At 37.2% G+C, this 13,487-nt stretch overlaps 2 protein-coding genes across 4 annotated transcripts in view; both read right to left on the bottom strand.

The window, feature by feature from the left end:
• The window catches only part of LOC127433186 (ephrin-B3-like), a 77,938-nt gene extending 71,854 nt beyond the window's left edge, over positions 1–6,084 (bottom strand). The window contains exons 1-2 of one of the 2 annotated variants that reach the window (XM_051684906.1): positions 5,933–6,084; positions 5,026–5,329 (exon numbers count right to left, since the gene is read on the bottom strand). In XM_051684906.1, coding sequence (XP_051540866.1) covers positions 5,026–5,174 — 149 coding nt within the window. In that variant the 5' untranslated portion in view covers positions 5,175–5,329; positions 5,933–6,084. Of the gene's footprint in view, positions 1–5,025 lie in introns of both variants that reach the window. The other variant, XM_051684905.1, reaches the window with a different exon arrangement.
• Positions 6,085–10,831: 4,747 nt separating this feature from the next.
• Positions 10,832–13,487, bottom strand: part of LOC127433540 (GRB10-interacting GYF protein 1-like) — a 32,340-nt gene continuing 29,684 nt past the window's right edge. For both annotated transcript variants that reach the window (XM_051685550.1, XM_051685551.1), the window contains exons 24-25: positions 11,790–11,901; positions 10,832–11,404 (exon numbers count right to left, since the gene is read on the bottom strand). In XM_051685550.1, coding sequence (XP_051541510.1) covers positions 11,355–11,404; positions 11,790–11,901 — 162 coding nt within the window. In that variant the 3' untranslated portion in view covers positions 10,832–11,354. The remainder of the gene's footprint in view (positions 11,405–11,789; positions 11,902–13,487) is intronic.

Genomic DNA, 13,487 nt, shown 5'->3' with positions numbered 1-13,487 from the left:
GGTTACAGTGAGGCATTTACAATGGATGTGAATGGGGCCAGTCCATAATGTAAAAATACACACTGTTTCAAAAGAATTGCCATAAGACATAAACATTATATGTGTTAACATGATTTTAGTGTAAACAAAAATTGCTTACTAACCTTATCCATGTAAAGTTATATCCAATACTGGAAATAAAGGGTTTACCAGTGTTACATTATCATGACAATTAAGTAATATTGGCTATAACTTTACACAGATAGGGTTAGTAAGTGGTTTTATCATACTATAGTTTACGTCTTGTGGCTATACTTTTGAAACAGTGTGTATTTTTACGTTAATGGACTGGTCCCATTAATTTCCACTGTAAGTGCCTTAATGTAACCAGAATTTAAAAAAATACATATCTTTTTTTTAAAGGTTGTGGTAATCAACATTACGCCACAAATGCTGTCAAATGAGCTTAACCAACATGATGACATGGGAAGTCGGCATGTTGTTTCCGAGAGTTCCAGTACCATTGGAATGGCCACATTATGCCGACTTACCAAAAAGTGCCATCTCTTATCAGACATTTTTGCATCGGCTCAAGCGTGTTTACCTTCCCTTGTGGTGCGGAAGTGCGTTGAGTCAGTAGCGTGGGAGACCTGGGTTTGGATCCCACTCTGAAACCAGGAATTAACTGCGTTCGCATAATCAGTGACAAGAGTGATTCGGAGGTTGCATTTTTACTACCAACATTACATTTTTACTCCACTAATGGTTAGGTTTATGGTTGAGGTTAGGTTGGGGTTCAGTTTATAAAATATGCATTCCTATTCACTGATTTACAGCCTGTACAACTGAAAACAACTCGCTTTTGGCACCCCTCCATGGACATTACACCTTGGAGCTTACATGTGCCCATACGCCCAACAACATTTACCGCTTTGGCCACTGGGCTGCAATTCTTGATTTCGGTAAGCTCAGACCGATTATAGCTAAAGAAAAGCCAACCTAATGTTTCCAATTTCACAGTGAGATCAGTTTGGTTTAACTTCTTTTGAATCTGGATCATTCTTTTAATGGACAAATTACATTTCTTTAATATCTCAGTTGATTCTTCTAGACAGCAATGAGATTAAATACAAACAAATGGAGACTTTTGCTTAAATCTCTCACTTCTCAAAAGTTTTTCAAGAGAGAAGACCCTGGTAATCTCATATGTGTCTCATCTAGAGTTCCAGAAGAAATCTCAATGTCACAAACTGTACTCATATTTGCCAAGATACAAGTGTGCAAATCAAAATTCAGAGATTTAAATATGAAATCAAACATTTCTCACAAAAATCATCTGTAACCAGATTATTCACACTATGCTATTCACATTCATTTTAAAGCTTCATACTCCTACTCTATGCCAACAATTGTCTCATTTACTTCTATTTTAACAACCCAAACAAATTTTAGGTGAAATACTGATACTTAAATGAAACACTAAGTCTTCTGAGCTATGCAAGAGCAACCTCTGAGCAATAAAGAAATCCTCTGGGAAATAATGAATGAGGAGAGAAAAAAGTTAAATTGCTAAAAATGGTGAAGGGAATGTGACAGAGAAGGAGAAAGACATTAACCCCAGAAATAAAAAGAGCAGGAGAGAAAGTGTGTATAGAGGTAGTAATCCCTTTACAGATGGCTTTGTTGCCTGACTGATGATGGAGCAGTCCATATGATGAACTAATGGAGGGGTGTTGTGTAGAGGATTATCCTCCCACTCTCATAACCCCAGAAACTGAGGTCAAGTGGTACAATTCCATTTTCTGTCTATTTAATGCCACAATCAAAATTTTTCTTTAACAATGCAACATTTTCCATGAGGTCTTATCTCTTCAAAAAAGCACACTTGCAAACACAAATGGTTAGGAGATGTGGGAGGGACTTGCACCATTGCACGATTTACAAAACCTAAATCCATCCTTTTCTCTAACAATGCTTAAACTCGCTCTATGCACAGGCCTCAGAAAGGGTCTATATCTTTCACCAAAGGAGAACCTATCAATCACCGATTTACAAGGCTAAATACCGCTTTCATGCTACTACAGTAGAACAGTCAGAAATCTCTTCTTCGACAAGAAGATCTGATGCCGACTGTGTGCTTTCAACAGCGTCTGCCTGTCAGTTTTCCAAAGTATTTTTTCCTACCCTTAAAATGTTTTAATTTGAAATGCTTAACCCAGTTAAGCAAGCTTTTATCTGTCTCCAATTAGTAGCTTATTCATTAAATATTAAGGGAGCCATGAAGAATTAAATTTTTAATGTTCATTTGAGGCAGAGTGTTGTACAACAACTTCCCCTGGAGCGATGCAGAGAGACAGTCTGCACTCACCATTGATTATGCTCATTTAGGGGCCGAAATCCATTCCTCTCCTCTCATGCATCCCTCCATCCCATAACCTATCTGAACCGTTTCAAAGTTGTCTCATTTTCTTTCTCTCAGGAGGCACTGACAACTCTGTCTCAAGACATTAGTTACTACACAACTTAATAGGACCTTTGAGGGTTTGTAGTCAGTTTAAAAATGTTATTATAAAAACATGTATTAGACCGTGTAACAATTTTTTTTTTTTTAGGTTCCTGGGTAGTAAGTGTTATTTCCTAATTGCTTATGCCTCAAAAGTATAGAAAATGGCTATTATTCCCCACAAACTTTGCTTTTGTGACCAGGACAGTGATATTTTGAAATTTACCTATTTTCCAGAACATTCCAGATAGATTCAGTGCTGAGTAAACTTGGAGTGACTTCTAGAACTATATATTCTCCAGTAATATAAATAGTAATATAAATACAGGGGTCTTAAGCCCACCAGTTCAGTTTAGTTCCAGCTGCCTAAGTGGATATATATCAAGACCTTGCTGGACGCCTTGAAGTATGATGAGAATGGCTGGGAGGTCATAGGAGACTTCAAAATGGTGGCAAAGGTCAAAGCCGGTGTCTTCGTCAGACCACAGATAAAGAAGATCCTGGAGTGCAATGAATTCCCCCAGAAGCTTACTAGTAAGGAGAAAGTGGCTTGGAACAGCTTTGTCGCAGTGGTTCGGGGCTTCCTTAGCAATCACAAGGCTGAAAACTATGTAGAGCTTGCTGAGACTCTGGTGAAGAACTACGGCACAATGGGCTGTAGGATGTCCCTCAGAGTCCATATGCTTGATGCTCATCTTGATAAATTCAAGAAGAACATGGGAGCGTACTCGGAGGAGTAAGGCGAGCGCTTCCACCTGGATATACTGGACTTTGAACAGCGCTACCAAGGACAGTATAACGAGAACATGATGGGAGACTACATTTGGGGGCTGATTCGTGAAAAGTGATTTACAGTAAATCTTGAAAACTCACTTCTAAATCTTTTGTAGTCATTTTTGTATTACTTTAGTATAAATACATGTTAATTTGGATTCATATGTTGTTTTTTCTGATTTTATGTGAATGAAAAGACACAAATTCACCCATTTTCTCATTGGAAATAGGTACATTTCAAAATATCACTGTCCTGGTCACAAAAGCAAAGTTTGTGGGGAATAACAGCCATTTTCTATACTTTTGAGGCATAAGCAATTAAAAAGTAACACTTACTACCCAGGAACAAAAATTGTGTTACATAGTGTTGTTAATTAATTGGGGTGTTTGATATTATTAATTAATGTTAAGATTATATTTGTCAATTGTGTATTGTTAGCCTATATGTCAGTCTGTATGTGCGTGAGAGAGAGAGTTGGAGAGAGAGAAAGAGAAAAAAAGAAGTGGGAGGGATGTGGCTGGTGGGGTGAGTAAACATGTTGACCTTTTCAGATATCAGAGAGACATTTATTCCATATGGATGAGTGACTCTCTCTCGTGCTTCCTCTTTCTATATGTCACTTTATCTGCCTAAATCCCTCCATTTTCCCTTCTTTACTACATCACAGCCTCTAATGTTTAATCTTTATTTTTTTGTGTCTTTTAGCCATTTATATTTATCTTTTCTGGCTCTGATTGGTTTGTCTTCTCAAATTTTTTTTTATTTTGTGTGTGTTGCGTGACTCAGCAGTGTTAAAACACACATTTATCCATAGCAGAATGAGACTTTTTTTTTTTTTTTTTATCTCTCCACCATCTGTCAGTCAGAGTGAAGCTCAAGGTATAGATACATATAGATTTAATAAATTACCTATAGATTTAATATTCAATAGGTTCTCTGTTAAGGTGTACATGGGTTGTTGTTTTTTTAAAGCCTTTTGCCTACTTTTTAACCAGACTTTTTCTCTTATTAAGGGAATTCCTTATCTGTCTCTCACCAAAGGCCTTTACTCTTCATAATAATGCTTCTCGTTTCCTAAAATCCAGTAACCAGAGGTACATCAACAGAGAAAAAAATGTAGATGACCTTTACATGGGTTGTGCAGATTGTGTCACTGTGGGTGAAGCATGAATGTCTTATCTAGGGAGGGCATGCACGCGACCCGTAATCGGGAGGCAGCCAGCCGGAAAATACCCCCCTTTAACAAAGCTGTGTCCCTGACTGAGACTGTCCCAACTGTGTTCAGTTCTGCTCAAAGTTTAAAACTGAGTATTCTGAAAAGGTTCAAACTATTGCCCAATTAGGCCAGATAAATAAACTTAAGGAAATTCCAAGGATCATCTTTCTAAGGGTACAATACTATATTTGAACTGGTTCTCCATCAGGAAAAACAGTGTAAAGTTGCTAATTCACAAATATTACATTTAAGCATGAATGTTATTATTTATGTATGACTATTCTGAATTCTTGACAATAAACTACATACAATTAAAGAAATATACTTACTGTAGCTAATTCATAAAGTATCCTAGTCTACTGTTTGTGTCCACTAATCTAAAATAAATCTATTTAGTTTTGCTTTTGTGGTATATTGGAGGAATCTGAGTCAGATGATAAAGTAGTTCAAAGCCACAGGCGTGTTTTGCAGCAAGTTTAGTGGTCTCTTATTTGGGTGCGTGAGATTTCCATTTTTGTGAATTTGAGCGAAAACCCTCCATCACAAACCTACCTCCTGTTTAAAGAATTCCAGAAGACTGGCTCCATGTTGCTCGCATCCACTGCTAAACTTTCCATCAGGAAGATTATGAGAAATCCCAATCCACTGACCCAATCCGAGAAAGCCATGGCCACCCAGGCACTCCTTGTCTGGACTCCCATGGTACTCCAACAAGACAAATGAATGGGACCTAATAGAGACAAAAGAGTGGTGGAGGGACAGCAGGGCTGAACTTCACTAGTTCCCTCAGAGCTTGAGGAGATGGCGTGACCGCAACATCCACATCTGAAAGACTCCGTAAAATCAGACCAGAAATCTATGAATGTTTGAGAAAGAAAGCAGATTCAGAAACATCAAACCCCTTTGTTCCATCAAGGGAGGCGATGACCTCTACTTGAAAGTCCCAAGTAAGTGTCAGATTGAGATGTAAGTTAAGGAGAAAGGCAAAGTCATATGGTCAAAGTATGTATGTGATTGGGGATGAATTTCAAACAGTATTATGACTGTGGATGGGGTGAGTAAAGTCAAATGTTTTTAAGTGCACACAGACTGATGAGGGGCGCCGGGTCCACTGCGGGTGATTTTTTTTTTTTTTTTTTTTAGAAATGTTTCTCCATAAACCACAGCATTAGCATTTCTATGGAGAACTTGGAGTTTTAATTCTACTCCTGTGTAGAACATGAATATCCACCGCCGTCCAATAATTCAATCTAGCACTGGACAAAAGTGCATAAGTTGCGCCGTACTTCACTGCTGGTGCAGAAAACGACTCCGAGATCCAAAATTGGCTTTGATGTCCACAACCAAACTTCTAAGGTTCCGTCAGATATCCAAAATATCCTAACAAACACTCATACTGTAATCTGATGTCCAGTCATGAAACAATTGAGAGGGTGTCCATCAACTCTTTCTTACTTACCAATGAATCACAGTCCGTCAAAAGCAGCAAGGCATAAAAAGGAGATGAACGAACTCTTTTTGACGACCGTCGATTTAAAAAAACGAATGACAGTTGGGAACTGTATTTCATGGACGCCGCGCGTGCCGGTTGCTCTGTCCGATTCTCTACTGTTACGCAGAGTCTCGCGCGCATGTTGCTGGCTGACGGGGGAGGAGATTTCAAGTGGATGTGACTTGAGGAGAACTGCTCTCTCTGAGGTAATTTTTTTGGTATTATCAGAATTTCACAAAAAAATAAATAAAAAATAATAATACAATACAAATAACAATAAATAAAAAAATAAAATAAATAAAAATAAACAAAATCACCGCAGTTTGTCTTTCAACTAAGCAAAAGCCAAATGTATCGACGGTTTTAAGAACTGTAATATGAATTACGAAGCTTGAAGGGGTCGACTTCGACTTCAATTTCGCTACAAATATAAAGGAAGTTAACAACGGTAAGGATATTGTAAAAACTGTGTTACGATAGCCAATAATTTCAAGTTTGGTTTCAAAGCCACATAATTTTTTTTTTTTCAGGTATAATTTTACAAGGCAGTCACAGCAAGAGTTTTGGCGCCGCTCCTGTGGTCTGACAGTGTCATTGGGGGCTTGTAGGTCATCCAACCACTTCAACTTTAGTCCAGTACCACAAAGACCACGGTAAGCTACAGGACACTTTGTTTGGTTTGTGTACGGGAATAATACCTTAACATTAAGGACTTAAATCCTGTTTCTACACTAAAAATTTAATTAGTCCTAAAACAGAAACAGAGGCTCTGCAAACGGGCAATACTGTGTGTTTTCGGGAATCAAATGGTGGACTGTATGGTGCTGTGGAAAGATTTTAGATATACCTACATTTTGTTACCAAACCAGTCAAATGTGTGAAAGCACAAAAATCTGTGAGCCCTATTCACCACGATAGCACTACATCTTCTGCAGGGTACAATGGGGTTAAAGGCAAAAAATGTGCTTTTTTTTCTGTTCACCAAGTTTATCAAGATTGAAAAAATAAAATTTAGCAATAAAATTCTGTGTGAAAAGAAACAATAACATAAGTTTGTTTTGATAAAAATTCTTTAACCCTTGTGCTGTTCGTTTTGTGCCAACACATTTTGTATTCCTGGTCAAAAATGGCCGGCCCATTAAGATTGTTCATAAATCTCTCTTTATCCCAAGATATTGTATTAGATCTTTTCATCAACTTCTCTTTTAGTAATTATGACAGGTTTTGTACTCCTTTTCTGATTTATATATATATATTGATAGAAGGATTCACTGAGCTCATACCAGGCTAGTGGGGGGCACTCCCTGCAGAAAAAAATAAATAATAATAATTACATAAATAACCAACAAAACAGGTGACATTTTAAAGCTTAGAATCAGGACTTTATAATGCATATAGCTGAATTCTTAAATAATGCTTTTAAATGGGCTGACAAATAAGAACTGTTTCAAATGTGTTATCACAATTATATTCAGTTAGTAAAACCATAAAAAAGATGAGCTAGCCATGTGTTATATATCGTTGAAAAGGTCTCAATTAGTAAAATTCAATGAGGAAATTTGTTTTACTCAGAGGCCAAACTACATTGAGTTTTAGTGTGTGTAATTCCCACAGACAAACTGCAACAGGGGGTCTTTTTACCCCAAATACTATCTTTTCAAGGATTGGACAGTTATTAAAAAACTTTTGATTTAATCACCTTGAACAAAACTGAAAATGACAAATAAGTATTTTGTCTAAAAATAAATGATAATTTCAGTGATTCTCATTAGCTACATACATGTACATTTTAAAATGTATTAAATATTAGATCAAATTACCTTAAAATCAAACTTTAGACACTGCACGCAATGATCTTGTGGATCAGAAATATTTTGCAGTGTATAGTGACAAACAAGTGTTAAGAAAAAATACTGTGACAGATTTGTTGCCGTTTAGTGCTTTGGGAGAAAAATCAAATCAAAGTGCCTTTACCCCAGGGTGCCTTTAGTCCCATTGTACCCTAATGCGAAGTATGATCTCCCCATATGGCTTTCAACCAGCAGTGAGATTGTACTGCTCCATAGTGGAAAATATCTGCAAAGCAGGATTCAAATTTAACATTGTACTGTTCACTGCTTCCACCATGTGGTAACACTTTTGCATGTTTACAGACAAACTTTTATTATGGTCTGAGCCCAGACACCAGAGGTCAGCTTGCTGGCAAACTAAGTAACGATAAAACCAGTTCAGCATTTAAAACTTTTATTTTTGGTTTAACATATTTTGATCTTCTCAAAGAAAAACTAACCCCCGTGTTCTGTATGTACCCACCTAATCATTTAAATTTTAAAACTCAAAATAATTATCAAACTGACAAAGGGAAGTAAGATCCCCCCTTTTCTTTTTAAGCATTACAATTTCTTTATCAGATTTCAGCATATATCAATGTTCATTGACCTTCATCTGTACAATAGTTGCAGTTATTCACTTGAGCATTAACATACCAACAATAGATAGAAAACACTGTGGAAACCACAGCCTGGTACGAGTGAAGTCAACGTAGGGGAAACATAGTCAATCAGCCAGGCCCAGCATCCTTTCGATGAATACATGAGTGGTGTGTAAATAGAGCCTCTGCTATTTTTATATGTGTTATAATAATGTTGACCAGGGCAGTTCTATTTTGTACAATTAAGGCATGTGAAACACCCAAAATGATGGCCTAAGATGGACAGAAAACCAAAAGTAATTTACATTATTTACAGCGCATCCAGTCCAGACCTCACTGGGGAGTGAGACAAAGAATGTATAAGTGTCTTTCTAAAGACACATACATAGAATGAGAACCACAAACAGACAGTCTGTTTGTGGTTCCCATTCTATTGATGCCAGGATCAAGGAAAGAAAGAGAGCAAGTGAGAGTTGTTGTCTCTTGCTTAGTCCAGTTCGATGACATCCGAGGATTTTAGGTGTATGCTGGTTCCAGCATGGATATTTAACCTTAATTAAATCCTCAAAGAACTGTGAAAACAAAAATGCAGCATTAAACAACCAAACAGAACTTGGACAAAATTCCAATTAAATTTGAATATAGAAATTCCATCTCACCTGTTTCATTGCAATTCAGCTGTTAAATTCCACTTCCATACATGAACTCCGTCCCTTCTATAATAGCTGTATTAATTTCCACCTCATTTTATTAACAGGCCAAGTAACGATACGTCTGTGTCCTTGAGATTTAGATCAAGTGAAGTGTGTGAGAAGAACTGAGGAGAGTTTCAGTCCATCTCCTCCTCCTCCTCCAAACATTCATCACATCAAGACTCCTCAAAAGGGGGAGTTTTGAAAAAAATTTGATTGAAAGACTTGAAGCTGCAGTCTCTCCACACAGTAATATTTTTAAAAAAGGCATAAAGGTTTTTTTTTTTTTTCCAAACATTCAAATGACTTTTTACAAATGCTGTAGGATTTCCTTCATTTGATAGTGTTGCAGAGTTGATTTTTCTCAGATGATGAAGAGAACGAGATTGCAGTTAGAAAAATGCTTAAGCCTCTTTCCTTCTGTTTGTGTGAGGTTGTGATGGATCCATATACACGTCCTCTTCATGCCACTCTATGTGAAGCACTCAATGAAGCTGGTTTCCACTCCTTCCCAGATTCCAGGATGGTATTTGAGTTGGTGCTACAGTCCACTCTTGCATTCTTGTTTTCAGTCCTTATATTTTTAGTCAGAATAGAGAATGAAATACGCTTAAAGCAGGTATCTTTTCTATTGATCAAGTACCAAAATCTTCAATCCTCAAAGTCTCTTTTTCTTTTCAGAGGATTCAGGCAAGTAAAAGTTTACGATGTGAAACATATTCAAAAATCACGTATCAGAATTTGTTTTTAGATCCCCCCCCGAAAAGAAAATTACTGCTACACACTGCAGACATTGGCTCTTATTGGCCCTGTATCAAGAGCGCTGACGGAAAACAGACAGTCCCGCGCATTTTGTCTTGATGTCTGTTTGGCGGGAGAGAAATTCAGAATCTCCGGGTGCAGCGAGAGAGTTCTGGAAGAGCACCAGCAACCAAAGCCCGTCGACTCAGAACAGGCTGCATGCATCCCAGAATCTGTCCGCAGATAATAGGCATATTCAGAATGGTGAGGTGTCCCGTTTCGCTCAAGAGACACTCAAGCCTTGTTTTCAGATACTCATAGTTCGTTTTGGAATACATTCATACATAATACATCATCATCAGGAGGCAAATAATAATAAAAATCATTATTCCAAAAAATTGAAGGTAGCAGCCTAGAAAGTGCTCCAACTCAAAGTTCAAATACTTTGTATAGAACAATAAAAAAATAAATCATTCATCCTTTTTCAACAGCAACAACAACAAAAAAAAAAAAAGTAACAATGAACACACCAGATCACAGCGCCATGGTGACTGACTCAACACCAGCCAACAGAATCCACTCACACACACACACTTTCTGGACAGAAGGCAACATTTCACATTGTGGACAGAGTGAGAAAATGGTAAGTACAGTTTGTTTGCAGACAACAGAGGAGCTACATTTCAACACCAAACACAAGCCCAGAGACCCTGATTACGCTCTTAGAAAAGAGCCAAACAGGCCAAACAGCACCTTTAGACATGCTTTGAAACACTGAAAAAAAAAAAAATGCAACGCTTGACTGTCCTATCGGTCTCTAAGAGCCCATGTACAACAACTTCTGTCCATCCACATGCGCACACACTTTATCAGACATGCTCCATAAAGTAAAAATAAAAAATTGTGGTGAACAAAATAAAAACATTTGTTTTTTTTATACAGATCGATAAGCAATAAAATTTGTGCAGACTCACACACGCGCTCACATAAATCCTCAACCTATTCTTTTTTTTTTTTTGTTTTTTTTGTTAAACAAGTGCAAATCTTCAAGTTTTCAAATTCAGATTTTTATAGCTTTACCATAACATAAAAATACAACAGTGTTTGTTTTTTAGGGGAGAGAGTCGACTCTAATCTCCCCTAAGAACGTTCTTAACCTCTGTGTTCCACTCTGTTCCTACCTCTTGTATGTATACTCATACAAATATTCTACACATAATATATGCAACAATATATTCACACATTTCTGCATTGTAAAAAAGACAAACTCAATTTCAAATATGAAAACATTAAAGTGCAAGTTTCGATAAGGTGCTTTACTGATGGGAGGTGGAAGAGAATCTCCTCTTCACAATGAACCTCCCAATAACCCTCTCTTTTGCTCCTCTCTCTCAGAGAAAGAGAGAAAGCGGGATAGGGGCATGGACATGTGTTGTCCCACCCCTTCCTCGCTAATCAGTGCACATTCCTCTGCTGATTTGCTCCAGGTTTAAGGCCTCAGGTAAACTCAAGTAGACGGGCTGGGTCAGTAATCCTCCACCTGCTCCAGCTCACCTCCCCCCAGGAATGAGTAGCCTGCGGTGAGTGAAACAGGAGAACAGAGGGTGAGGGGTCTGCGTGTTCACTTTTAAAAAGATGTTTCCCATTGGGGTATATAGCAATGACTAATTCATAGACATTTTTATGTCTCATTTTGTTTTCGTAGCTTAAGGCATGGTAGAAAAAAATGCTTTTCATATAAGAACATCAGCAACATCTTCATCCTCTCCTCTATATGAAGATCTGACTAGACCCAGATGGCAAGAATTTGAATAAGGGCCAGAATGTGGATTAAACAGCAGTAGTTCAGAGGTTACATTACTTAAGGGTTATATGAGTAAATGTATGCATGTTGATGGGTAAAGCTGAATCTAATGCAGCAGAGATTTGTGAGTGTTTATGCCAGTATGTGCACACTAACCGAGGATACTGGGGTCAGAGTGGAGCATCATGCTAGACTTTTTCTTTGCTTTTCCTCCCTGAGTGTCGTACAAACTGCCACCCTTACTCATGTGAGCTGCCTGGAACATCGACTGTGAATATAAAAACCAGAAAGTCATTAAAATACAACAAAATGTCATCTCTAAAAAATTTAATTCCATAAATGGCCAAGCAAATATGTAAGCATTTTTTCAAGATTTTTATGTGTTATCATTGGTAAAATTATAATTTTGTTTTATAATTATATCTTATTATTGAAAACTATTTTATAATATACAGTATGTATTAGGGGTGTGACGAGATCTCGTGATATTAAAACATGATGATATTTCTCATTGAGGTGAAAAGCTGTCTCACGATATCAGCATGATGGAGTGTGAGTGTGAAATTAGCACAGAAGATACCCCCGCCACTTTTAAATCGTTTGTGTGGCAGCATTTTAGGTACCCGGTGGAAACAATAAACGGCGACAGAGTGACAGACAAGACACGAACAAAGGCTGTGTCTCATTTGGAACGCTGTGTCCTCCAGAGGTCGCATTTATCGGCCGCATACGTCATTGAGGCTGTCTCGTTTCATTCTTTTGCTTATTTTTATCTATTGTCAATTACTTATGTATATGCACTTACATTTATAAAATTGTTAACCTTTTTTGCATTCCCAATAAAAAATAATAAAAAATAATTTAAAAAAAATGAAACGAGACAGCCTCGATAACGCATGCGGCCGACAAATGCGACCTCCGGAGGACGCAGCCTTCCAAACGAGACACAGCCAATATGTAAGCACTGTAAGAAAATAGTGCCGTACACTGCGGCTAACACAAGTACTATGCAAAGACACCAACAGAACCACCGCAGCTCTCAACTAAAATCAACCAGGTCTGAAGAGACTCATGTGAAATCATACAGGAGAGAAGCCAGTCAGTGGAGTTTGTGGCAAAACCTTTTAAAGTGCTTGCATATTGTTCTGTCTTTTACTGCATATGATAATTCATACTCGGAAAGTAGAACTGAAGTGACATTCATTACAAGATGATTAGTTAAAACATTTCAAAATGCACCTGCATTGTTTTGCATTTTGTGACTTTCAGTCTGAATAAAGACTATTTTTCCAGTCATATACACTACCGGTCAAAAGTTTTGAAACACTTGACTGAAATGTTTCTCATGATCTTAAAAATCTTTTGATCTGAAGGCATATGCTTAAATGTTTGAAATTAGTTTTGTAGACAAAAATATAATTGTGCCACCATATTAATTTATTTCATTACAAAACTAAAATTTATTTAAAAAAAAAAGTTTTTTGAAATTGATGACTTGGACCAAATAATAAAGAAAAGCAGCCAATAAGTGCCCAACGTAGATGGGAACTCCTTCAATACTGTTTAAAAAGCATCCCAGGGTGATACCTCAAGAAGTTGGTTGAGAAAATGTCAAGAGTACATGTCTGCAAATTCTAGGCAAAGGGCGACTACTTTGAAGATGCTAAAATATAACATAGTTGATTTATTTTGGATTTTGTTTAGTCACAACATAATTCCTATAGTTCCATTTATGTTTTTCCATAGTTTTGATGACTTTACTATTATTCTAAAATGTGAAGAATAAAAAAATTCTAATAAAGAATAAGTGTTTCAAAACTTTTGACCGGTATTGTATATAGTGTTAAAATACCG

The sequence above is a fragment of the Myxocyprinus asiaticus genome, chromosome 43 (assembly GCF_019703515.2).
Source record: "Myxocyprinus asiaticus isolate MX2 ecotype Aquarium Trade chromosome 43, UBuf_Myxa_2, whole genome shotgun sequence".
NCBI classification, from domain to species: Eukaryota; Metazoa; Chordata; class Actinopteri; order Cypriniformes; family Catostomidae; genus Myxocyprinus; species Myxocyprinus asiaticus.
This window is presented reverse-complemented; position numbering and strand designations above follow the sequence as displayed.